This window comes from Neoarius graeffei, chromosome 4, assembly GCF_027579695.1.
Source record: "Neoarius graeffei isolate fNeoGra1 chromosome 4, fNeoGra1.pri, whole genome shotgun sequence".
NCBI lineage: Eukaryota > Metazoa > Chordata > Actinopteri > Siluriformes > Ariidae > Neoarius > Neoarius graeffei.
Window position 1 is genome coordinate 105083506 of NC_083572.1, and position 25409 is coordinate 105108914.

Here is a 25409-nt window from a genome sequence, read left to right on the forward strand (position 1 = left end):
ATCAGATATTTGGCGGGGAAGGGATGCGATCTGATCCTGTGACAAATACATTAACAATTTCATTACAATCCATTATAATCTTTTTATTTCAGACTGTATATGAAATATTTATATTTTGATATAACATTTATTTATAGGGGCGGCACGGTGGTGTAGTGGTTAGCGCTGTCGCCTCACAGCAAGAAGGTCCTGGGTTCAAGCCCCGGGGCCGGCGAGGGCCTTTCTGTGTGGAGTTTGCATGTTCTCCCCGTGTCCGCGTGGGTTTCCTCCGTGTGCTCCGGTTTCCCCCACAGTCCAAAGACATGCAGGTTAGGTTAACTGGTGACTCTAAATTGACCGTAGATGTGAATGTGAGTGTGAATGGTTGTCTGTGTCAGCCCTGTGATGACCTGGCGACTTGTCCAGGGTGTACCCCGCCTTTCGCCCGTAGTCAGCTGGGATAGGCTCCAGCTTGCCTGCGACCCTGTAGAAGGATAAAGCAGCTAGAGATAATGAGATGAGATTTATTTATAGGTTTAAAAAATATAATTGAACTGAAAGGTGTTACGTATGATATTACTTTAGCTTTGCATGTTTTAATGTGACGTGGTATCATGAAATAAACAAACTATATCGAATGGTCCTGGGATGAGCCGAGACTCGAGGTTTCAGTATCGCTATCAGAAAAGAAGAATGGTATTGTGCCATTTGTAGCATCTATAGACAAAAAAAAAGATCATTAGTTCTAGATACAATGGTACAGCTGCTTATTAGAGATATTCGTGTACGTACGACTAATCTTACAAAAATCTGACCTTCTTACGACACAACACACACAATATACAAGACGAATGAGATACACAGCATATGTATGGAATCAATTTTGTGCCAAAATGTTCATACAATACTTTTGAAATAAACAAAAACGACAAATCAAAATACAAAAAAACAAAAAAAAGTCAATTTTTTTAGACTGGCAAACAAATTATTCGTGTAATCGTGCAAAATATCAGTCTATTACTCTTCAGAAACCTTTTATTTTTGTTCCCTGTCTTTCTCAGTTTTGTTTGACGTAATTTATTTTGGTTGCGATTCCAGCTTTCTCGTTTGCGCTCCCTGACTTTTTGCTTGTAGTTTTGGCACAAACTTCACGTGTGGGTGGGCTGTCCAGGAACGCATTCCCATTGGCTAACTTGTGTTTGACTGACAGCTACGCTCAGCCATTCCCTACTCGGATTCTGGCGGACTGTTTGACGAGTGACCGATCCGATCCATTGACGGTAAACAAGGATCGAGTGGACTTTGGCGACTATGATATTGAATTAATTCAACAAAGTGTAAATTTAATATCATAGTTGCCACTGAAGTCCACTCCATCCTTGTTTACCGTCAATGGATCGGTCACTCGTCAAACAGTCCTCCAGAATCCGAGTAGGAAATGGCCCCAACAGCCTCCGGGGGAATCGCTGAGCGTAGCTGTCAGTCAAACACAAGTTAGCCAATGGGAATGCATTCCTGGACAGCCCACCCACACGTGAAGTTTGTGCCAAAACTACAAGCAAAAAGTCAGGCAGCGCAAACGAGAAAGCTGGAATCGCAACCAAAATAAATTACGTCAAGCAAAACTGAGAAAGACGGGGAACAAAAATAAAAGGTTTCTGAAGAGTAATAGACTGATATTTTGCACGATTGCACGAATAATTTGTTTGCCAGTCTAAAAAAAATTGACATTTTTTTGTATTTTGATTTGTCGTTTTTGTTTGATATTTCAAAAGTATTGCATGAACATTTTGGCACTAAATTGATTCCATACATATGTGGCTTAATAACATTAAAGCTGAATCCGTGATTGAGGTAATTACAAATAATAGCTCATCAACGAAAGCAGCATGGCATCACTTGTTCTTGTAAACACACACACAGTGTAACACCACAGCTGATATTCTCCCTGTGCTGGAATAACAATTACAATAAAAATTCAACTGCACTGAAATATTAAATCTGGTTTATGGACCGTGAGTGGAATTGTTAAACAGATTGTATAAAGCGAGTGTGGACCCATGCGTCTGTGTACTTCAGTGAAAAGGGCACAGTGTGATCTGCTTCCATACGGAGTGGAGTGAGTCATACACTGCTGAAGATCTTTCATAAAGCCCAGTTAATTCAGACAATCACTCACTCTGGTGTTCATATACCCTCAGTACTACAGTATTAGATACACACACTCCAAAGCAATCACACACCTTCGGTCCTCGGATACCCATGACTCCAATCTCGCCTTTCTCTCCTCTCATACCAGGGAGGCCATCTTTCCCAGGTATACCCTGGAAAACACACACACGTATCAAACAGAGGGCAGAAGTGGGATCATGGAGATAATGGAGAAGAAAGTGGAAAAGAACAATACGTACAGGTTCTCCTGGAACTCCTGGTAGTCCTGCTTCTCCCTGAAAAGACCAATACTCCATTAGGTCATAGTTTTGTGTGTGTGTGTGTGTGTGTGTGTGTGTGTGTGTGTGTGTGTGTGTGTGTGTGTGTGTGTGTGTAAAATCAGATAATAGCTGCCATCTATCTGTGAGCCAGGCATTTGTTGCTTTTTTTATTTACATATTTTAATCTGTATTTAAAACCTGTCAGACCGTCACATTTTGCTTCAGGACAAACTGAACAGGATGCGAGTGGACCTGTACCCCTTTTCCACCAAATCAGTTCCAGGGCTGGTTCGGGGCCAGTGCCGGTGCTGGTTCACAACTCGTTCAACTTGCGAGCCAGCTGAGAACCAGTTTGCTTTTCCATAGCTCGCAGTGCTAAGGGCAGCCATGTCATTACATCGCTGTATACGTCAGTTACGTTTGCATAAACCTTGGCGTGAATATCGAAGCAAAAACACCACGGAAGAAGCAGCAGCATCAACAACAATAATAATGGATGACTTCGCGTTTGTACAGCTGCTGCTTCTCGTCGCTTAAAAATGGCGATCTTTCGCGGTCTTGTTATTGTTGTTGGTCTTAACAACTCCGCCCTCCCTCTGACGTAAGCGGTTCTTTCCTCTGGCCCAGCAAAGAGCTGGTGCTACCCTGGAACCGGTATTTCTGGCTCCAGAGCCAGTTCTTTGTCAGTGGAAACAGAAAACCCGGTTCCAAACTAAGCACTGGCCCCGAACCAGCTCTGGAACTGCTTTGGTGGAAAAGGGGCACTGGTCACCTGGATCTCCAGCTACCTCACCGACAGGCCACAGTACATCAGGCTGAAGGACATCGTGTCTGACACTGTGATTAGCAGCACCAGAGCACCTCAGGGCACGGTGCTGGCCCCTCTTCTCTTCACCCTGTACACCGTGGACTTCTGCTACAACTCGGAGCTGTGTCACATTCAGAAGTTCGCCGATGACACAGCCATTGTTGGGTGTATCAGTGATGACAGAGAGGAGGAGTATAGGAGCCTGGTGAGGGACTTTGCTGTGTGGTGCAACAGGAACCATCTGCAACTCAACACCTCGAAGACCAAGGAGCTGGTCATTGACTTTGAGAGGTCCAGACCAAGGTCATGACCAGTTCTGATCGAGGGAGTCGAGGTGGAGGCTGCGGATTCCTACAAGTACCTCGGGCTGTGGCTGGACAGCAAGTTGGACTGGACTTGCAACACCAATCACTTATACAGGAAGGGACAGAGCAGGCTGTAGTTCCTGAGGAGGCTGCGGTCCTTTAACATTTGCAGGAAACTCCTGTGGATGTTCTATCAGTCTGTGATCGACAGTGTCCTCTTTTACACCGTGGTGTGCTGGGGGGGCAAGAAGGACACATCCAGGCTGGACAAACTGATCAGGCGGGCTGGCTCTGTGGTCGGCATGAAGCTGGACTCTCTGGTGATGGTGGTGGAGAAGAGGACTATGGACAAACTATTGAACATCATGGACGATGCCAGTCACCCTCTGCACACCGTCATCAGCAACCAGAGGAGCCTGTTCAGTGACCGAATGCTCCTTCCCAAGTGCAGGACAAACGGACTCAAAAACTCCTTTGTCCCTCACGCCATCAGACTGTACAACTCCTCTCTGGGGGGGAGGAGGGGTAACAGGAGGACAGAGGATGGGAAGGAGCAGTAGCCTAGCCTGACAATAAGCAATACCGGACAATGTGCAATATAAAGTGCAATATCTCTCCTGCTGCCCCCCCTCTTCCCCATATCTTATTCTTTTTATATTTGTATATGTAAATACTTAATTTAATTTATCTAGAAGTTTTTTTTCTCTATTTCTATTCTCTATTTATCCTGTAATGATGCTGCTGGAATCTTAATTTCCCTGAGGGAACCTGCCCGAAGGGATCAATAAAGTTCTATCTAATCTAATCATTAGCCATCTTAAAAATGATGCCATAAGGGGAATAAAACATGGCGTGTCATGCTGTTATAGGAAAATAATCAGCAACAGCATGGTGTCATGAAGCAGATTTTCTTTTTATCACACAGTCATCAAAGTTTCCTCCAACAGCACATCGTGAAGCCTTTTACTGCTCCGGTTTTATTCCACAGTGATGTACAGCCCAGGAGCGTCAGTGCCGGTGTAAATAATTACAGTAAAATCACAGGGCCTGTCTCTTCTCTGAGGCTGAAAGCTGAGCACATGTTGAGAAATGCTTCTCATTCTCTCTTTAGTGGATTTAACAAGCTTCCTTCTGAGACTTGAACCTACAGCCACAAAGAATATACAACACATGGCCGAAAGTATGTGGACACCTGACCGTCACGTCATTTCAGTAACTGCAGTCCATAACAGGAAACTAAAGCTCTTTTATTTCTCATGTTCCAAGTCCTCATGATTGAATCCTCACTCTATTTATTATTTTCAGCTCATGTTTCTTATTCAGTTGACCTTTACGTCTGCGTTCAGCTGAAGCCACGTGTAAACATCAACAATTTCAAGAAACAACTGAAAATCTTCCTATTTAAAATCAGCGTATGCTTCTGAGACTTGGACTTGTTTAGTGAATTGTAATTTTTTTTTTTAATTTTACTTTTATTCTGTAGTGATTTTAGATTTGAAGTATAATTATTGCTTGTTTGCATTTTTTTAATTGTAAAGCGCTATAGAGCATTGTTTCTCGGCCACTGGGCCGCGGCGAAGCGCCATCGAGTGGGCCGCGAAATTTTTCCAAGTTTGAAGCCAAATAGAAAATAATTCAGGATGTCGCAGTGTCCCAAATCCAGTAGCTGATTTGCCGTACGCTTTTCAAGTGGAATAAATTCATTTGTGGGTAAATTAAGAACAAGCCTTTATTTTGTCATATTTAACCCACACACACACACACACACAGAGCACAGTGAGCTGAATAAATAAATACGTTTGTGGGTAAATTCTATGGATCTGTGCTGCCTGCTGGAAGAGAAGAGCAGGGAGGATTAATCAAGCAGCTATGGTTTGTTTACACCAGATACCAAAACTTGTAGCATCCTCGCAACCATCTCAAAGACTCATACAAAAAGCCCAGAAACTCCTATTTACCCGGGTAAAAACGATACAGGATTTATCTTGTAGTGTCCCGATCCCCAGATCTTTAACCCAGCCACATATAAAAAGTTGTTCTCCTGCATGATCTTCCAGGTTTTAAGAAGGCGGCGAAACCTTTATTTGTCACATGCACACTTCAAGTACAGTGAAATTCATCCTCTGCATTTAACCCATCTGAAGCAGTGAACACACGCACACACACACACCCAGAGCAGTGGGCAGCCACACCAGAGCGCCCAGGGAGCAGTCAGGGGTTCGGTACCTTGCTCAAGGGCACCTCAGCCCAAGGCCGCCTCACATTAACCTGACTGCACGTCTTTGGACTGTGGGGGAAACCGGAGCACCCGGAGGAAACCCACGCAGACACGGGGAGAACATGCAAACTCCACACAGAAAGGCCCTCGCCGGCCACGGGGCTCGAACCCGGAACCTTCTTGCTGTGAGGCGACCGTGCTAACCACTACACCATGATGTCTGCAGCACCAGGTAGTTTGAGATGTCGGGGAACTCGACGGATGGATAATTTTCCAACTCATTCTGAATGAATGAATGACTTTATTTAAAGATGATAAGTTAATCAGCGGGCGGCACGGTGGTGTAGTGGTTAGCGCTGTCGCCTCACAGCAAGAAGGGCCGGGTTCGAGCCCCGTGGCCAACGAGGGCCTTTCTGTGCGGAGTTTGCATGTTCTCCCCGTGTCCGCGTGGGTTTCCTCCGGGTGCTCCGGTTTCCCCCACAGTCCAAAGACATGCAGGTTAGGTTAACTGGTGACTCTAAATTGAGCGTAGGTGTGAATGTGAGTGTGAATGGTTGTCTGTGTCTATGTGTCAGCCCTGTGATGACCTGGCGACTTGTCCAGGGTGTACCCCGCCTTTCACCCGTAGTCAGCTGGGATAGGCTCCAGCTTGCCTGCGATCCTGTAGAAGGATAAAGCGGCTAGAGATAATGAGAAGTTAATCAGCAGAGCTGGTGGGGTCGGGCATGTACAGATACAAATAATTACAAATACAAAAGACTAAAAAAAAAACCCACAATCTTAAAAAATAACCCTTAAATATGTTGATTATCTGTTAATTATCTTTACATTAAGTTAATTAATAGTATGCATAACTATTGTCTTTATATTTAGTTACGGCTACAATAGGATCAAAATTTATTCTACTAATGTCAAATTTAGCGAGTAAATTTTTCTTTCAGTGGAAAATTCCTTCTTTGTTAGCGTGTAAGGATCTAATCCCATTGAGTGGTTTCTATAGCCACTTCTTTTGAGTGAACTTCTTGGTTTTAACAACTTGCTTGTTTGCTGAACACAAACATGGCAGTAAGTTCTTGTGTTAATGGACCAGACTCCACTTTTGGATCATTAATTCCTTTTGGCTGAGAATGTCCTGCGTGCATGGGTTCGGCTTCTGGTACAGCCATACTGTTTTAAATACAAAACCTACAATTACAAACAGTTTGTTTTTATTGCATCTATTTCATTCCTGGGCTCCCATCTGTAACAGGGAGTGATGTCACATCCCATTAATACACTTTACAATAGATTATTAGATTCAAATAGAATAGACGTGCCAAAATAATTGGGGATCTTTTTTTAATGGGCCCTGACTTGTTACAAGTGTGAAGAGATGGGCCTGAAAGCAGAAAAGGTTGCGAACCCCTGCTATAGAGTGTGTGTATATATATATATATATATATATATATATATATATATATATATATATATATATATATATAATCTCATCCCATTATCTGTAGCCGCTTTATCCTGTTCTACAGGGTTGCAGGCGAGCTGGAGCCTATCCCAGCTGACTACGGGCGAAAGGCGGGGTACACCCTGGACAAGTCGCCAGGTCATCACAGGGCTGACACATAGACACAGACAACCATTCACACTCACATTCACACCTACGGTCAATTTAGAGTCACCAGTTAGCCTAACCTGCATGTCTTTGGACTGTGGGGGAAACCGGAGCACCCGGAGGAAACCCACACGGACACGGGGAGAACATGCAAACTCCACACAGAAAGGCCCTCGCCGGCCACGGGGCTCGAACCTGGACCTTCTTGCTGTGAGGCGACAGCGCTAACCACTACATCACCGTGCCGCCGCAAAATAAATGTAATAAATAATAATAATAATTATTATTATTATTATTGAATACTTCGTAGTAATTCATGGTTAGCCTGAAGATCTATTTCTGTCCTGATGCTGCTGTAAAAATTGATCCATTTCTGCCTGGACGTCAGGTGACCACAGTTAGGCGGGGATTGCACTGATCAGTGGTACTACCAGCAGAAGCGGCGGATTTTCTATTGCTTGTTGTGGCTCGGCAGTGGAATGGTTGACGCCATCGGAGCAGGGTGTTGGTTCAAGTTGAACTTGATTCAGTCTTTTGAGCGTAATGCAATGTTCATAAACTTAAAGTGCATATCACGGGTAAATTCAGGAGCAAGATCAATATAATTCTCCTATTTTATATTAAACTTTGGTCAAATATCTGTCACATTTTGCATTTTGTGCAATTTTTTTTTACCTTGCGCAATACCAGAAAAATTCAGTTGAAATCAAGCCATTTGAGGCGAATTGGTCCGCCTCTGAAAAAACTTGCCATTTGGATTTCCTGGCAAACACTGATTTTCGTGACGTCGCGTACGGGACGCCTCCCTCTGAATCCTATGTCAGCGCTGGTTTGTTTATGAGAATGTGACCTGGTGGTTTTCTGCAAATTTCTTCAACGTTATCACGTAATTATTAAAATGGTTAACAGATGTATCGTAGGAGGGTGTAGCAACACCAATCTTGATGAGACTTGATAGTACTCATCGTTTTCCAAAAGACCGGACAATGAGAGAGAAATGGGAGCGCTTCGTGCGAGGCACCCGGAAGCCGAGGACCAAAGCAGAGCCGAGAGAAAGACCAAGAAAATCGCCAATTCACAAGTTGACTGTTGCCAGGGTAAGAAATAATTCTGGCATCTCATTATATTCTTCATCCAAAGGTGAAGTAACATTGCGCTCAGGTGACAATTCCATATTTCAATGCAAAATCGCTAGCTGCTAAACTTGGTCTACACAGGCTGTGCACTGAAACCGTACAAGCTCTCTCAGCCTGCTGGCGCTTCCGCAGGTGACGTCACGAATCTGGCTCCAGACTCCCTTGGGATTTTTCCAGACGCATTTTGTTATTTTATTTTTTTTCTGCTGTAGACAGATGGCCTTGTGCAAAATTACCCTTCTGGATGAGTGTGTAAAGGGACATTCTTTCATATAAAAAAAACCCCGAAATTGGTCCAGGATATGCACTTTAATGTCAGTTTAGTGCATCCCAGGAACATTGCAGGTGTTCTGACCAATCAAAATGATAAGATTCTTACAGGGGCGGAACGTCTGAAAAGACGTTTTTTCATGAAAGTAGTGTCTCATGGACCCAAATTGAATGAGCGTTCCCTCTCTCCTTCTCTTTTACTTTCTTCACCTTCCAGTCCCAAAGCAAAACTATTACTGCACTCAACAATACTATACATTTCAAAATCCAGTAGCTGGCAGGAAAGTTAATGTGATAAAACATAGCCAATGTAGAAATATGATGCCTCCGTATTGCAATCCACGTTCATGGGTACCAGTAATCCTCTGGGATATACATGCAGGCACATAATTCTAATAGTTTTGGAAATATATCCAGACATATAAAGTGGTTGCGGTTGCAGATTTGCATATCAAGAGAAGAGTATTGACCTTGGCGGAGGTTGTCAGTGTGCAGGCACTTACGGATGCAATTGCAGGGGAGAGTGGGTGCGTCGCAAAATGAGCCAAAGCAAGAAGCAGGGATCATAGTCAATGTAGTATGGAGTGGCCATGTTTGGAGGCTGCTTCGAACTCAGGCTTTCAACACCGTTACTGACCGAGGTCTGTGCACGCCGAGAGTCCTTCTAATTATTATTATAGTGGTGCTTGAAAGTTTGTGAACCTTTTCGAATTTTCTATATTTCTGCATAAATATGACCTAAAACATTGTCAGATTTTCATACAAGTCCTAAAAGTAGATAAAGAGAACCCAGTTAAACAAATGAGACACATATTATACTTGGTCATTTATTTATTGAGTAAAATGATCCAATATTACATATCTGTGAGTGGCAAAATTATGTGACCCTCTAGGATTAGCAGTTAATTTGAAGGTGAAATTAGAGTCAGGTGTTTCCAATCAATGAGATGACAATCAGGTGTGAGTGGGCACCCTGTTTTATTTAAAGAACAGGGATCTATCAAAGTCTGATCTTCACAACACATGTTTGTGGAAGTGTATCATGGCACGAACAAAGGAGATTTCTGAGGACCTTAGAAAAAGCGTTGTTGATGCTCATCAGGCTGGAAAAGGTTACAAAACCATCTCTAAAGAGTTTGGACTCCACCAATCCACAGTCAGACAGATTGTGTACAAATGGAGGAAATTCAAGACCATTGTTACCCTCCCCAGGAGTGGTCGACCAACAAAGATCACTCCAAGAGCAAGGCATGTAATATTCAGTGAGGTCACAAAGGACCCCAGGGTAACTTCTAAGCAACTGAAGGCCTCTCTCACATTTGCTAATGTTAATGTTCATGAGTCCACCATCAGGAGAACACTGAACAACAATGGTGTGCATGGCAGGGTTGCAAGGAGAAAGCCACTGCTCTCCAAAAAGAACATTGCTGCTCATCTGCAGTTTGCTAAAGATGACGTGGACGAGCCAGAAGGCTATTGGAAAAATGTTTAGTGGATGGATGAGACCAAAATAGAACTTTTTGGTTTAAATGAGAAGCGTTATGTTTGGAGAACGGAAAACACTGCATTCCAGCATAAGAACCTTATCCCATCTGTGAAACATGGTGGTGGTAGTATCATGGTTTGGGCCTGTTTTGCTGCATCTGGGCCAGGACGGCTTGCCATCATTGATGGAACAATGAATTCTGAATTATACCAGCAAATTCTAAAGGAAAATGTCAGGACATCTGTCCATGAACTGAATCTCAAGAGAAGGCGGGTCATGCAGCAAGACAACGACCCTAAGCACACAAGTCGTTCTACCAAAGAATGGTTAAAGAAGAATATAGTTAATGTTTTGGAATGGCCAAGTCAAAGTCCTGACCTTAATCCAATCGAAATGTTGTGGAAGGACCTGAAGCGAGCAGTTCATGTGAGGAAACCCACCAACATCCCAGAGTTGAAGCTGTTCTGTACGGAGGAATGGGCTAAAATTCCTCCAAGCCGGTGTGCAGGACTGATCAACAGTTACCGCAAACATTCAGTTGCAGTTATTGCTGCACAAGGGGGTCACACTCGATACTGAAAGCAAAGGTTCACATACTTTTGCCACTCACAGATATGTAATATTGGATCATTTTCCTCAATAAATAAATGACCAAGTATAATATTTTTGTCTCATTTGTTTAACTGGGTTCTCTTTATCTACTTTTAGGACTTGTGTGAAAATCTGATGATGTTTTAGGTCATATTTATGCAGAAATATAGAAAATTCTAAAGGGTTCACAAACTTTCAAGCACCACTGTATTATTATTATTATTATTATTATTATTATTCATAGTAGTAGTAGTAAACACTACAATAATATTCACAAAAAAAGGAACAAAGACATGGGACGAAATCAGACAGACAATGTTGTAGGTCACAAACCTGATGCTATTTCACATCTTTGAGGCAGTTTCTGCAGGAGGAACCTTTTATTTTAACCTCTAAAACTTCTCATTTGTGTCAAAGTTGTACCCACATTCTCATTTAAAATCTTTACAATTTTTCAGAAAACCACAACACCCTCTAATGACTCCGTTCCCTCATATACAAAGAACTTGCATCCAGTGTTTTACCTTTTATTATTAACCCTCTGGGGTCTGAGGGTATTTTCTGGCACTGTAATGATTCTGGTATGCTCTGATTTTGTTGTCAATTTCAACAAATCTAAGCAGTATTCTCAAAGTTATATGACTTTTTTGTATTCAGCACAAGTTCAGCTACAATAATATCTCTGTAGTCTGTATGTCATGATTGTACTTTAAAAGAATAATAACAGATAAATGAAGATGTTGTAAAAAGCAGGTTTAGAACTGTGTTAGAATGTGTGAAAAAACATGACCTAACCTTTTGGGACAAATTGTTTTGGTTACTTGAGGTGATTCTGTTCAGTCTTAGGAATGGATCAAGCACAAAAACTTAAATCTGTGCCATTGATTTGGACAATTAAATGGCCATCTAAAAAATGTATGTCCTATTGTTTTGGGGTAAAGGGTTGGCAGTGGGAGGGGTATTCAATGAGAAAGGTAAAAAATTCCATTCCATTCAATGAGAAGAGTGAAAAACCCTCCCACTGCCAACTCTTAATCCCATCAGGTCAAGTCCCAATGGGTAAGGTCACGTTTGTTCACACATTCCAACCCAGTTCTAAACCTGCTTTTTACAACACTTTCATTTATCTAGTATTTGACTTTATTTTGGTATTTGACTCGATTCAGTGCGTCTTGAAATTAGCTCTTGTACTATTTTACTCAGTTCAGAGCCACAATCAACTCTGTTACTCTGTTGCACAATTACTCTGTAATTTTGCTCCCACTCCAAATTTTACTCTCGAAACTCAAGAAAAATTAACTATTTTTTTGAGGAAAATACTTTTAACTCTGGAAGAATTGCTCAGTCATTTTTCCTGTGTTTGCACTACAGCGCACGCATATCACCCGATCTGCTCATCAGAAATAGAAGAAATATTTACACTTACTCGAGCTGCGCTTTGGCTGGACCGAGTCGAAGTAATAAATAAATAAAGGCATCGCTCATCATCAGTGTCACAGTTCTCAAGATTGAATTGAATCTGCAGGCCATCTTGCCACAAGTTTTACCTTCAAATAATCTAATCTAAACTATGTCTGATGGATTTTATCCTGTTTACGGTGGGCGTTCCTGCCGCGAAAGAGAAACCAATCAAAACCGAAAGAGTGAAAGTGATTATCATGCCATTACCGTGTGAACAGTCTTTTATGAATGCGTAAGTGTGCGCTCAGCGCTCCGACTCCGATGTGACTGAGGAAGGTGACAAGGTTTATGTTTCATCTAATTTAGGTCATTTAAAAACTAAAATATTATTTGGCAGTGGGCACATAGGAAAGTGTCAAGTATAAAGTTTCTGCCAATATGCTTATCATCCTTGCATGATAAAAAAAAAAAATCATGAAGATATTTATCTAAACACATGACCTACTCATTCTAAACCTGTTGAGCTTTGCCGGAGAAGTTCTCGACCCCAAAGGGTTAATATTATTATTCATTATGGTCGACGTGAACGTTTTTTTTTTTTTTTTTTTTCACTCAAAGTGTGTGAAATACACCATCTGAGGTGTAGCAATTGAAACATTTCCAGAACATACATACCTTCTGTCCTCCTGGACCACGAGCACCCTGAAACCCAGGTGACCCCCTCTCGCCAGGCTCTCCACGCAGACCCTACACACAGGTTAAAAGAAATACCGTACTCCACGATCTACAAATACACACTGCTTTTCTAAGCAGATCTGTCCAAAAACGTGTCTCACCTGTGCCCCTGGTGGTCCTTCTTGACCTTTAACACCCTTTTCACCTTGTAATCCTTTAGCACCTCTTTCTCCCTGTGGAAACACAACGCCTTTTTACTCATTGCTTAAAACACTCACGGTATAAAGCGCACGAGTTTCCAGAATTCCCACTTCCAAGGAAGAAAAAAAACAACTTGGAATTCCTACTCAGGAAGTCAGGAAGGTGTCCTCAGACCAGAGTTCAGCAGGTCATCACATCAACATGGCTGTTCATACCGGGAAATATACCATATACACCATATAGATGTTAAATCTATAACATTGACCATGAATGAGATGGAGAGACAGTGTTCGAGACCTAGAAGGACATTCCATCCCATTTGAAGAAGCGGTAACGATTGCCAGTGGCAGAAAGGAATGGTCAAGGCTTGTAAAGGCACTATGTGGCAGTCACGAAAGCTCAAGAAGAAGAAGATTGACCATACATCTTGCAGTATGTGTACATCACAAACTTTAAAGCACTTCCATCACTTGGTTTCTAATGAAAAATAAACACGAGGGGTGTGTCCATGGTTCATTTCCACCACTTTAATCTGAACGCCTGGAGGTCAAGAACACTGAGATTGCACTGGTAATGAAATTGTTTTCATCTCATTAATTCAGGTAACTTTCACTCATTTACTACTTTTTATTTTTTAACGACGGATTGTTTCAGAGAGGAACCATCAGGGCCTTCTAGGTGTTCAGAAGTCCCAAACATATCGGCATTTTAAATGTTATATTTGATTTCTTTCATTCTTTAATTTCATTATAATTATTCTCCTCAAATTCTAATTTGGTCTCGTTTTCTATCAAATTCATTTCAGAAATGAAAGGGTTCCTGTCCTGAAAACATTAAAATCGAGTTATCCAATGTGATTTTTTTTTGTTTGTTGTTTCTAGGCTAAGAAGAGTTTCGAGCTGCTCACTCATTGGTTAGGACTTCACTGCCGGGACAGAAGGCCATAGCAGTATATGTTTATGCAGGAAGCGACAGATGAATTACCCAATCAGATTTTGATTTATAGTGAGAGAGACCAAAAATGTATCGCCCTCGGCCTTCTCGAAGGCCAACGTGAGCTTAACCGCAAGTCGGCGCCATCAGCGCAGCAGTGAGGTCACCTTCCAGCCGGTGTAGCGTTCATCAGTAGTGTTAGCGAATGTTAATTCTTGGATTTCAGTCACATGACTTTTCTTAGTGATTTCACTTCCAGTAAAACACCTGGTGGTCTAGCAAACCAAAATGGCTGCTGTAGTACAAACAACTAGCGATAACTTATCAGAGTACGCTCGTGATCTAGGAGCCACTGCTCACTTTAGATATATTCAGAAGATTGCTGTGTGCAATGGAATCGACCCCTACAGTCTGGGAAAGAGGGATTTGTCATACGATCTCGAAAACTACCTTTCATTCGAGTTCCCCGACATCTCGAACTATCTGGTGTTGCAGACGTCCTTCTACACCGCAAACCAGATGAAAGTGTGGAAGAGTATGGAGGCTTACAACTTTTTTGTATGTGGCTGGGTAAAGGACCTCGGGATCAAGTCGCTGCCGAATGAATCCTGGATTGTTTTTGCCCGTGTAAGTATGGGTTTAAGCTTTTCGTTCACGTCTTTACAATGAAGCGCTGCAAGTTGAAGCGTAAACAAACAACAGTTTGCTTGATTCTCACTTGTGTTGGCTCTTATCTCTCAGCTAAATCATTCACAAAGATCATCAGAAACCCCTTTAAAGACCTGGATCTTAGTTAAACAAGACGGAGAAGTGATCATGGCGCATTGTAACTGTACGGCTGGGGAAAAACTTTGTCGCGACCTTCATGCATATGGACTTTGTGAGGAGTGAGAAGGAAACAAAAACACAGCTTTAGCGCTTCATGACTAAAAAAAGTACCGTAAAATAACAATGCATAGCAAGAAAAGTACTTGGAAAACACTAAGGACGTAGCTGAGAGGGAAATACAAACCTCTCACCAAGCAATCACTGCAAACTCGAGCACGCTTCGACTCGGCTCCCTTCGATTTCACTGAGAGGTTCAAAAGCCACCTTTCTCGATGACTTTTTGTGAAATTCTGTGTTCGTTCACAGTTTTTTATTAGTTCACGGGGAACCCTGAAGAAACTTTTATCAGTTTCATGGTTTGATCGATTCGAACAACCTAAAACAACGCAAGCGCAAGGCATTTTTCACGCGAGCAATGAACCTTCTCCATACAAACGCTTTGTCAACTGAGCTTTGGTAGACCACCAGATAAAGTTCTGAATAACTAATGAGGCGGATGGTGACATCACGTGAAACCCAAGTTTCTAATAGTAACGGTTCGCCACTGGATTGTTTATTTTAACTACCGTAGATGCCTCAAAAGTAGAAAACAAATCCACATGAACAACATTTCATTTCATTCAACGCGCATGTTCCAGTGATTAACTAGTGTCCAGATTCCTTTAGAAAAAAACCCCAAAAACATTAACAACTTACGTCTCATTTGACTCACCATCATATCGTAATTATTACTTTATTAAATTGATTTTGAAGCTTTTATTATTTTTTTCTTTTTTTTAACTGGCTGTATCAGGAATGAAAAGTAACTACTTAAATGCAAAATCTAACTATTATTATATGGGGTGCCAAGTGTCACCGGGCCCATTTCGTGGACGAAATGCATTTCATCCATCACAGAATGCATTTCGTCCATCACGAAATGCATCCCGTGATGGACGAAATGCATCCCGTGATGGACGAAATGCATCCCGTGATGGACGAAATGCATCCCGTGATGGACGAAATGCATCCCGTGATGGACGAAATGCATTCTGTGATGGACGAAATGCATTCTGTGATGACAAAATGCTTTCTGTGATGAACGAAATGCATTTTGTGATGACGAAATGCATTCTGTGATGGACAAAATGCATTTTGTGATGACAAAATGCATTCTGTGATGGACGAAATGCATTCTGTGATGACGAAATGCATTCTGTGATGGACGAAATGCATTTTGTGATGACGAAATGCATTCTGTGATGAAAGAAATGCATTTTGTGATGACGAAATGCATCCTGTGATGGACGAAATGCATCCTGTGATGGACGAAATGCATCCTGTGATGGACGAAATGCATTTTGTGGGACGAAATGCATTTTGTGGGATGAAATGCATTTTGTGATGACGAAATGCATTCTGTGATGAACGAAATGCATTCTGTGATGACGAAATGCATTCTGTGATGGATGAAATGCATTCTGTGATGGACGAAATGCATTTTGTGATGGACGAAATGCATTTTGTGATGACAAAATGCATTCTGTGATGGACGAAATGCATTTTGTGATGACGAAATGCATTCTGTGATGGACGAAATGCATTTTGTGATGACAAAATGCATTCTGTGATGGACGAAATGCATTTTGTGATGACGAAATGCATTTTGTGATTACGAAATGCATTCTGTGATGAACAAAATGCATTTCGTCCACGAAATGGGCCCGGTGACACTTGGCACCCCATATTATTAGCTATACTATGTTTAAAGAGCAACACTGTTCTAAAATTGAGGCGAAACACTTTACCTGTCCTGATCATTTCTACTTATTTATTTAGTTTGTTTTAAGTGATACTAACTCACCGTTTCGCCCTTGTTGCCTTTCTCCCCCAGAGGCCCCCCCACCAACACAGTTTCACCCTACAAAAGAAAATAAAAACGCCAATTAAAAGCATTAAGTTCATATCTGTCAGGACAAGCGTTTATGGGATACTGAACATCAATAATAAATAAAACATTCACCTTCTCTCCTCTCTCTCCTTGAGGTCCTGCTTCACCCTGGAGTCATGAAGAAAGACGTTCATTACACGTCCTGTTCATTAATCAGATTCATCTGAATCATTAAAAAAAACAGTCGTTAGTTCCTCTTACCTTCTCTCCTCTGATTCCTTTGCCACCTGGAAATCCCTGCACACATCAGAATTGTGTATTATATTATATGCATTATATTTAACAGTTATTCCATGAAATCAGGTCGTACATGAGCTGATAGACGACGAGGCGCGTAGCACCGAGTCGTCTATAAGCCGTGTACGACGAGATTGGGTGGAATAACTGTTGTACTCTATCCACATTCACTGGATTCTGAGAAATGAAGCATTTTTATTTTTATGCAAATTCGATAAATAAAAACTTTAGACAAAACATCCGACAAAATCATTTCCGCTCAGGCGGACTTCTTAAAAAACTATCGATGGCTACATAAATTGACGTTACTGTCGTGTTTTTGGTTTTTTTTTTTAATGTAGAAAGTGCCGTCTTGCTGTCGTGCCGAGGTCTAGAATAGCTTTAAACATTAATTTAATTCTTCCTTGGACATTTCAGTTCTGTAATTTTCAAACTTCTTTGAGCTTTTGAACCAGTCTAAAAACATTCAACAAATTTTACTGCTTAAAGATGAAGAATGTAAACAAACCGGCGAAATGACAGGAGCAATTTGTGAAAAATGCGATAATAATAATTCTTGGAAAAAAAAAGATACCTTCTTACCGTCAAATACTTTTATTCCATATTTTATTGCTTTTTTTTTTGTATTTCTTGGGGTTTTGTTTTCGAGTTGAATTTTTATTTCGTCCTCGGTTGGTTCAGTAACTGCTCCGCCATTTTGTTTTTCTCTACTCACGGTATAGAGCTGATATCCTAGTAGTAGAGTAGCCAATCAGAGCGTGCGATTGCTCATATCCAGTGAATGTGAAGAGAATAATACTCTATATAAGGAGACTGGTTGAGAGTGACCAATCAGAGCAGTGGGAACATGCGTCTTGTTTCCCCAACCCCGAAGCCACAAAATTCTTGAATCGTGTGATAATAATAATAATAATAATAATAATAATAATAATAATAATTTATAGTGTGCAGGCTGCATGTTTAGTATATATGCATATACAGGTTTAGTCAAAATTATGTGAACATTAATGGATTTTTTTTTCTCCTGAATGTGTGGTGCGTCATGACCGCTGCTGGCATAATTGGGCCCTACTTTTTTGACACCACAACAGTGACGTCAGATGTCTACTTACAGACGGCGCAGCAGAACGCCATTGATGAACTTCCACTACAGAGCCGATTGGCGGGGTATTTCCAACAGGATGGTGCATCGCCGCATTTTGACCGTACTGTTGGTGCTTATCTCGACCACACATTTCCAGGTCGATGGATGGGTCACGGTGGACCATCGCCATGGCCTCCACACTCCCCTGATTTGACACCCCATAACCAGAAGTCACAGGGCATGGTGAAGGAGCTCGTGTATAGTAGGAAAGTTTGTGATATCAATGACCGACAGAATAAGGACTGTGGGATCATCTATTCCCCACGAAATGTGTATCCGGGCTTTAAATGGTACTGTTTCTTGCTGGTTTTTGTGTGTTGAACACGATGGTGAACAGGCCGAGACTGTCCTGTAAATCATCTTGCACATATGATGTATGTTTTGTGAATAAACAGTTTCTACCATTTAAGTGTTAACATAATTTTGACTAACCCTGTATGATCACCTGTGCATCACAAAGATTAACTATAAAACAACTATAAAATGATATCTGCTTATTAAAAACTAAAAATATACTGTACAGTCATATAAAAATGAGCTAAAACTACGATAAAATATAATATAGACAAAAGAAAGATAAAATAAGTCTAATTAAATCTTATTTATAAAAGCTAACTTAAAAAAAAATGCGTCTACAACATATTCTTAAAATTGTCCAAATTTCTACAGTTACGAATACTACTTGGTAACGAGTTCCATAGTTTTGGTGCGGCAGCACAAAAAGCCGTCCCTCAACGTCCTCTTGGCAACTCAAGGAGAAGCCCATTACCTGATCTCAAAGAATAGCTTGATGTACCCTTAATGATAATTCAATCATTAATAGCCCGTGGATACAGCCCTGTGATGACCTGGCGACTTGTCCAGGGTGTACCCCGCCTCTCACCCATACTCAGCTGGGATAGGCTCCAGCTTGCCCATGACCCTGTTGAACAGGATAAGTGGCTACAGATAATGGATGGATGGATAGCCCGTGAATAGCCTTAAAGGAGAACTGGAGGCAAATTTTTTAATGATCAAAATTCTATTTATCGCATTTTATTAAATATCGGAATGCATTTTTGATCACTATTTTGTGTTGTTGCTATAGCAAGTTATGAGCGTTTGAAATATGCTCTGTAATATATCAGTCCATATGTCAAAGCAACGGCCATAAACGAGATTCGTCGAGACCTGTGCGAGACATCGTAGGACAGAAGTAAAGCGTACAGCGGAAATCAAAGTGACCGACATCTGCCAACGTTGTCAAAAGACGCGCGCGCCCTCTTTCGAATGCTGATGTAGTCAAGCCGGAAGTTTTGTTTGTTTTGATAGCAATCAGGAAAGTTTGAAAAAAGTCGGCAGTAATTGTCATTTAAACTCGTTTTTGTGCAATACTTCGTTTGGGAAACAGTTTTCAAAATGGCGGCACTGACACCTGGCTGACACTTCACGTTTCGAAGTCTCGCACAAGTCTCGTGAAGATCGCGCGGATAAGCGACGCCTGCCGTGGACCAAACGCACTAAATTCAACACGGCTAAAAACCGAATAGGCCGATAAGTATAATATTGAATTGCAATTAGTTGCCAATACGAGTCATGATATAAGGTTACTGAAACCGAAAACGTAACTGAATAACACGTTAATTAAGAAATAAAGCAAGTTTAAAAATGACTTCAGTTCTCCTTTAATGGTATTGCTTACACACAAGACTATATGGAGGTTTCTTTTCAAATCAAACCAGACTTTGGCCTGCAAATATATCTACACAACAATATCCTGGACTGTTGGACCATTTATCCAATTCGAATTGTTTATCATTACACCCCTAATCAATACATAAATAAAATAATATCGTGAACACTTCTTAGACATATGTACATATTTAATATAATGAGAATAATATAACAGTAGGTCCCAATGTGTCCCATAACTCCAGCATTATAAGGGTAATATAATGTAAGGACAGAGCAAGGAAGAACAAATCTAAATAATCTGACGGCAAAAAAAGTGCAAGTACTGAGAATAAAATGGTGGTAATAGTATTGAGAAAGTTCTGGAAATAAAGGTTCGGTGTGATTTTTTCCCCCCTTCTATGATGCTAGACTTACAGGACATCCCAAATAGTCATATAATAATATTAAAATATATTATATTTAATACAACCCTGATTCCAAAAAAGTTGGGACAAAGTACAAATTGTAAATAAAAACGGAATGCAATAATTTACAAATCTCAAAAACTGATACTGTATTCACAATAGAACACAGACAACATATCAAATGTCGAAAGTGAGACATTTTGACATTTCATGCCAAATATTGGCTCATTTGAAATTTCATGACAGCAACACATCTCAAAAAAGTTGGGAGTTCGACAGTGTAAAATTGCAAAGAGTTTGAACATATCATCATCTACAGTGCATAATATCATCAAAAGATTCAGAGAATCTGGAAGAATCTCTGTGCGTAAGGGTCAAGGCCGGAAAACCATACTGGGTGCCCGTGATCTTCGGGCCCTTAGACGGCACTGCATCACATACAGGCATGCTTCTGTATTGGAAATCACAAAATGGGCTCAGGAATATTTCCAGAGAACATTATCTGTGAACACAATTCACCGTGCCATCCGCCGTTGCCAGCTAAAACTCTATAGTTCAAAGAAGAAACCGTATCTAAACATGATCCAGAAGCGCAGACGTCTTCTCTGGGCCAAGGCTCATTTAAAATGGACTGTGGCAAAGTGGAAAACTGTTCTGTGGTCAGACGAATCAAAATTTGAAGTTCTTTATGGAAATCAGGGACGCCGTGTCATTTGGACTAAAGAGGAGAAGGACGACCCAAGTTGTTATCAGCGCTCAGTTCAGAAGCCTGCATCTCTGATGGTATGGGGTTGCATTAGTGCGTGTGGCATGGGCAGCTTACACATCTGGAAAGACACCATCAATGCTGAAAGGTATATCCAGGTTCTAGAGCAACATATGCTCCCATCCAGACGACGTCTCTTTCAGGGAAGACCTTGCATTTTCCAACATGACAATGCCAAACCACATACTGCATCAATTACAGCATCATGGCTGCGTAGAAGAAGGGTCCGGGTACTGAACTGGCCAGCCTGCAGTCCAGATCTTTCACCCATAGAAAACATTTGGCGCATCATAAAACGGAAGATACAACAAAAAAGACCTAAGACAGTTGAGCAACTAGAATCCTACATTAGACAAGAATGGGTTAACATTCCTATCCCTAAACTTGAGCAACTTGTCTCCTCAGTCCCCAGACGTTTACAGACTGTTGTAAAGAGAAAAGGGGATGTCTCACAGTGGTAAACATGGCCTCGTCCCAAATTTTTTGAGATGTGTTGTTGTCATGAAATTTAAATCACCTAATTTTTCTCTTTAAATGATACATTTTCTCAGTTTAAACATTTGATATGTCATCTATGTTCTATTCTGAATCAAATGTGGAATTTTTAAACTTCCACATCATTGCATTCCGTTTTTATTTACAATTTGTACTTTGTCCCAACTTTTTTGGAATCGGGGTTGTATTACGAGAGACTTTTTTCCATTAAAAACAGGAGAGAAGAGCTGTTAGGAGGAATGGAGGCGAGACACATTAAAAGCATCGGAAGAGGTGGTGTGTTTTAGTAGTAACACACACGTTACCATTTTCACTTTTCCATCATTCTATTGATCATGTAATAATATGGCACAGCAGAGCTACAGGAACCCACAAGGGCCACGCCTATCTCCATTATAACATCACTCATCTGTCAGTGAAAACACCGTTTACAGTTACTGTTTATCGAAGCAGTACAGCGTTGAAACCCTGGCGTAGCGTGAGGGCTGGTTTTGAGGCACCCTGAGGATTTTTACACGAGGAAAATATATAAATTTAAAAAAAAAAAAAAGTTTGCTTGAGCTACTGGGGAAGCGTTTATCAATTTACAGAAATGTGACCTTAAAAAAAGGAAACAAGAGTAGCAAGGAAATTCATTCAAATGATTTAAGAAATCGCCCAAATACAGTCACTAATCTACACTAGTATGAAACCCATAAACTACTGGGTTAAGTCCTCTGTCTGCTTGAGAGCCATCAGGTTTGCATACATATGTATTTTTAATTCAAATGCACCATATTAAAAATTTATATATATATATATATATATATACACACAGCGCCCTCCACAAGTATTGGCACCTCTGGTTAAGATGTGTTAAACGCCTTAAAATAAATTAAATTTTTATTGCAGAAGCATAATCTCACACCGAAAATTGTAGAAAAATATAACCCTTAACTCAAGTGAATTAAAAAAAAAAAAATCCCTGACTAAGAAATAATTATTCATAAAATCGCCTGTTCCAAAATTATTGGCACCCATAACGATTCCTAGAAAATAAATGCAATTGAAGCATTTCTGTCATTTCTACTGTAGTTTATAAAAGTTGATCAGAGTATCTAGGAACCTTTAATTAGTAATTCATCACATCCTGTTTCCCTGGGGTATAAATATGATGTGACACAGAGGCCTATTTCTCTTATCCACTCTTCAACATGGGAAAGACAAGAGAACACACCATTCAAGTAAGGCAGATGTGTGTCGACCTTCATAAGTCAGGAAATGGCTACAAGAAAATAGCCGCTCGCCTACACCGGCCCATATCTACAGTCAGAGGAATCATCAAGAAGTTTAAAACAACTGGAACAGTGGCAAACAAGCCTGGACGAGGATGCGAGTTTATCTTGCCACCACGCACAGTGAGGAGGATGGGAAGAGAAGTAAAAAAGTTCTCCAAAGCTCACTGTTAGAGAATTGCATCAAAGAGGAGCATCTTGGGGTCACAAAGTCTCCATAACAACCACCAGGCGCTATCTACATGCCAACAAGCTGTTTGGGAGGCATGCACGGAAAAAGCCTTTTCTCACTTACAAGCATAAATGTAAACATCTGGAGTTCGCTAAGCGGTACTGGGACTTCAACTGGGACCGTGTGCTTTGGTCAGACGAGACCAAGATAGAGCTTTTTGGCAACAAACACTCATACATCACAAAAGATGAGTATGCGGAAAAGCACCTCATGCCCACTGTGAAGTATGGGGGAGGATCGGTGATGCTGTGGGCCTGTTTCTCTTCCAAAGGCCCTGGGAACCTTGTTAGGGTGCATGGCATCATGAACTCTTTGAAATACCAGGACATTTTAAATCAAAATCTGGTGGCCTCTGCCCGAAAGCTGAAGATGCGTCGTCACTGGGTCTTTCAGCAAGATAACGACCCTAAACATGTGGCCAAATCTACACAAAAATGGTTCACCAGACACAAAATCAAGCTCCTCCCATGGCCATCTCAGTCTCCAGACCTCAACCCAATTGAAAACCTGTGGGGTGAGCTGAAGAGGAGAGTGCATAGGAGAGGACCCAGGACTCTGGATGATTTAGAGAGATTGTGCAAAGAGGAATGGCCGAAGATCCCTCTCTCTGTATTCTCCCATCTTGTGAAATGTTATAGGAGAAGATTAAGTGCTGTCTTGTTGGCAAAAGGGGGTTGTACAAAGTATTAACATCAGGGGTGCCGATAATTGTGGCACACATGATTTCATGTAAAAGAATTATTTCTTAATGTGGGATTTTTTTCCCCACTGAATAAATGCACTTGAATTAAAGGTTGGATTTTTCTCTTTTTTTGCATTGTTGTCCTATATTATTTAAAAAAAATGAATTTATTTTAGAAGCTTAAGAACATATCTTAACGAGGGGTGCCAATAATTGTGGAGGGTGCTGTATATATATGGACACAAGTGTTTTACTGGGAAATACGCCACTCATATTTTTCATGCGAGCTCCATCTGGGACATGGCGAACCAAAACTGTGTGGCAAATCTCTATATGTCACTCGTGAGGAAATCGATGAGCGAGTTGTTTTGATAAATTTGGGGACTTTTTGCTCGTGACTGTGTCGATAGAATAAAAAGAAAATCACATGTTGGCTTGAAGACATGAAGTTTATCTTCTCGTGTTAAAAATCTTGCCTTTTTCATACGAAATACATTGCGGACCTGAGTGACATATTTAAATAATATTGGTTGGTGTTGAGTGGTATATCAGCTATATTCCATTCAGCGAGCATGATACTGAACGTGTCGAAGATGAGTAGCTGAATGGAATATATCTGATATACCGCAAAAAAAGCCAGCCAATATTATTATTATTATTATTATTATTATTATTATACATACAGACTCTCTTCATATCGGCATTCTCGAAGGCCAGTGCTAGCTTAATCATGAGTCAGTGCCATCAGCACAGCAGTGAAGTCGCCTTCCAGCCAGTATAGCATTCATCAATAGTGCTAGCGAATGCTAATAAAGCGGTCAAGCCAGTGCTATCGAGAGCTGCTAGCACAGGCTAACAACCAAGAAACTAATGTTGTGTTCAGACTTATACCGGTACGAAAGTGGTATAACTGTATCGATACAAAGTATACCGGTACAGTTTAGTGCATCTGTCCACACTAGCGAGAAATGTTTGCGGTTTTCTTTCACGGAAGTTGAAATGCGCGTGCGCAAAATGTTTCCGTGGTTACCGAGTAACTTCCTTCCGAGAATATGGCGGATGAAACAACGTGTGCGCGCTTTTTGTTGTCAATGTACAGTCTGTATTTCTGGTGGTCATTTATTCAGTCGAATCGTATAAAACGCGCGAGGAAGTTGAGAAAGAAACAAAGAAAACGAATCTCCCTTTCTCCCCCCTCACTTTCTCCCTCATCCCTTCTCTTCCCCTCCCTTTCCCCCTCTTCCCCCCTCCCCCCTTTCTTTGCTCCATGTAGCTCCACAGACGTTTTGAGCCATTTTGACGTTTTATTTACAGCTGGAAAGCACGTGCGTATTGTATTGTATGAATAACCCGGAAGACGTAGGAATGGTTCATTGCGCTTGCGCATTATATTTGTATCGATACAGAGCCGCTTCATCTGTCCGCACTACAGCGAAGTGCTACAGTACCGATACTGTACCGGTACGAAACCCATACATTTGTGGGTTTCGTACCGATACAGTTATACCGCTACAGTACCGGTATAGTTGCTAGTGTGGACAGGTGTTGTGGTACGAAAGTAGTTTCGTATCGGTACAAAATCCCTAGTGTGGACAGGGTATTAGATTTCTGTCTCCAGACTCTTCTTCCACGCTGCACGCTCGCTACAGTATTTTTCACTCAGACTTAAAGGGGTACAAAATATAATATATACGGTTGCTGA

At 41.1% G+C, this 25409-nt stretch overlaps 1 protein-coding gene across 1 annotated transcript in view; it reads right to left on the reverse strand.

Annotated features, from left to right (window-relative positions):
* The window catches only part of col7a1 (collagen, type VII, alpha 1), a 519627-nt gene that overhangs the window by 39525 nt on the left and 454693 nt on the right, over positions 1-25409 (reverse strand). The window contains exons 100-106 of the mRNA XM_060918496.1: positions 17001-17036; positions 16872-16907; positions 16713-16769; positions 13069-13140; positions 12908-12979; positions 2391-2426; positions 2223-2303 (exon numbers count right to left, since the gene is read on the reverse strand). Coding sequence (XP_060774479.1) covers positions 2223-2303; positions 2391-2426; positions 12908-12979; positions 13069-13140; positions 16713-16769; positions 16872-16907; positions 17001-17036 — 390 coding nt within the window. The remainder of the gene's footprint in view (positions 1-2222; positions 2304-2390; positions 2427-12907; positions 12980-13068; positions 13141-16712; positions 16770-16871; positions 16908-17000; positions 17037-25409) is intronic.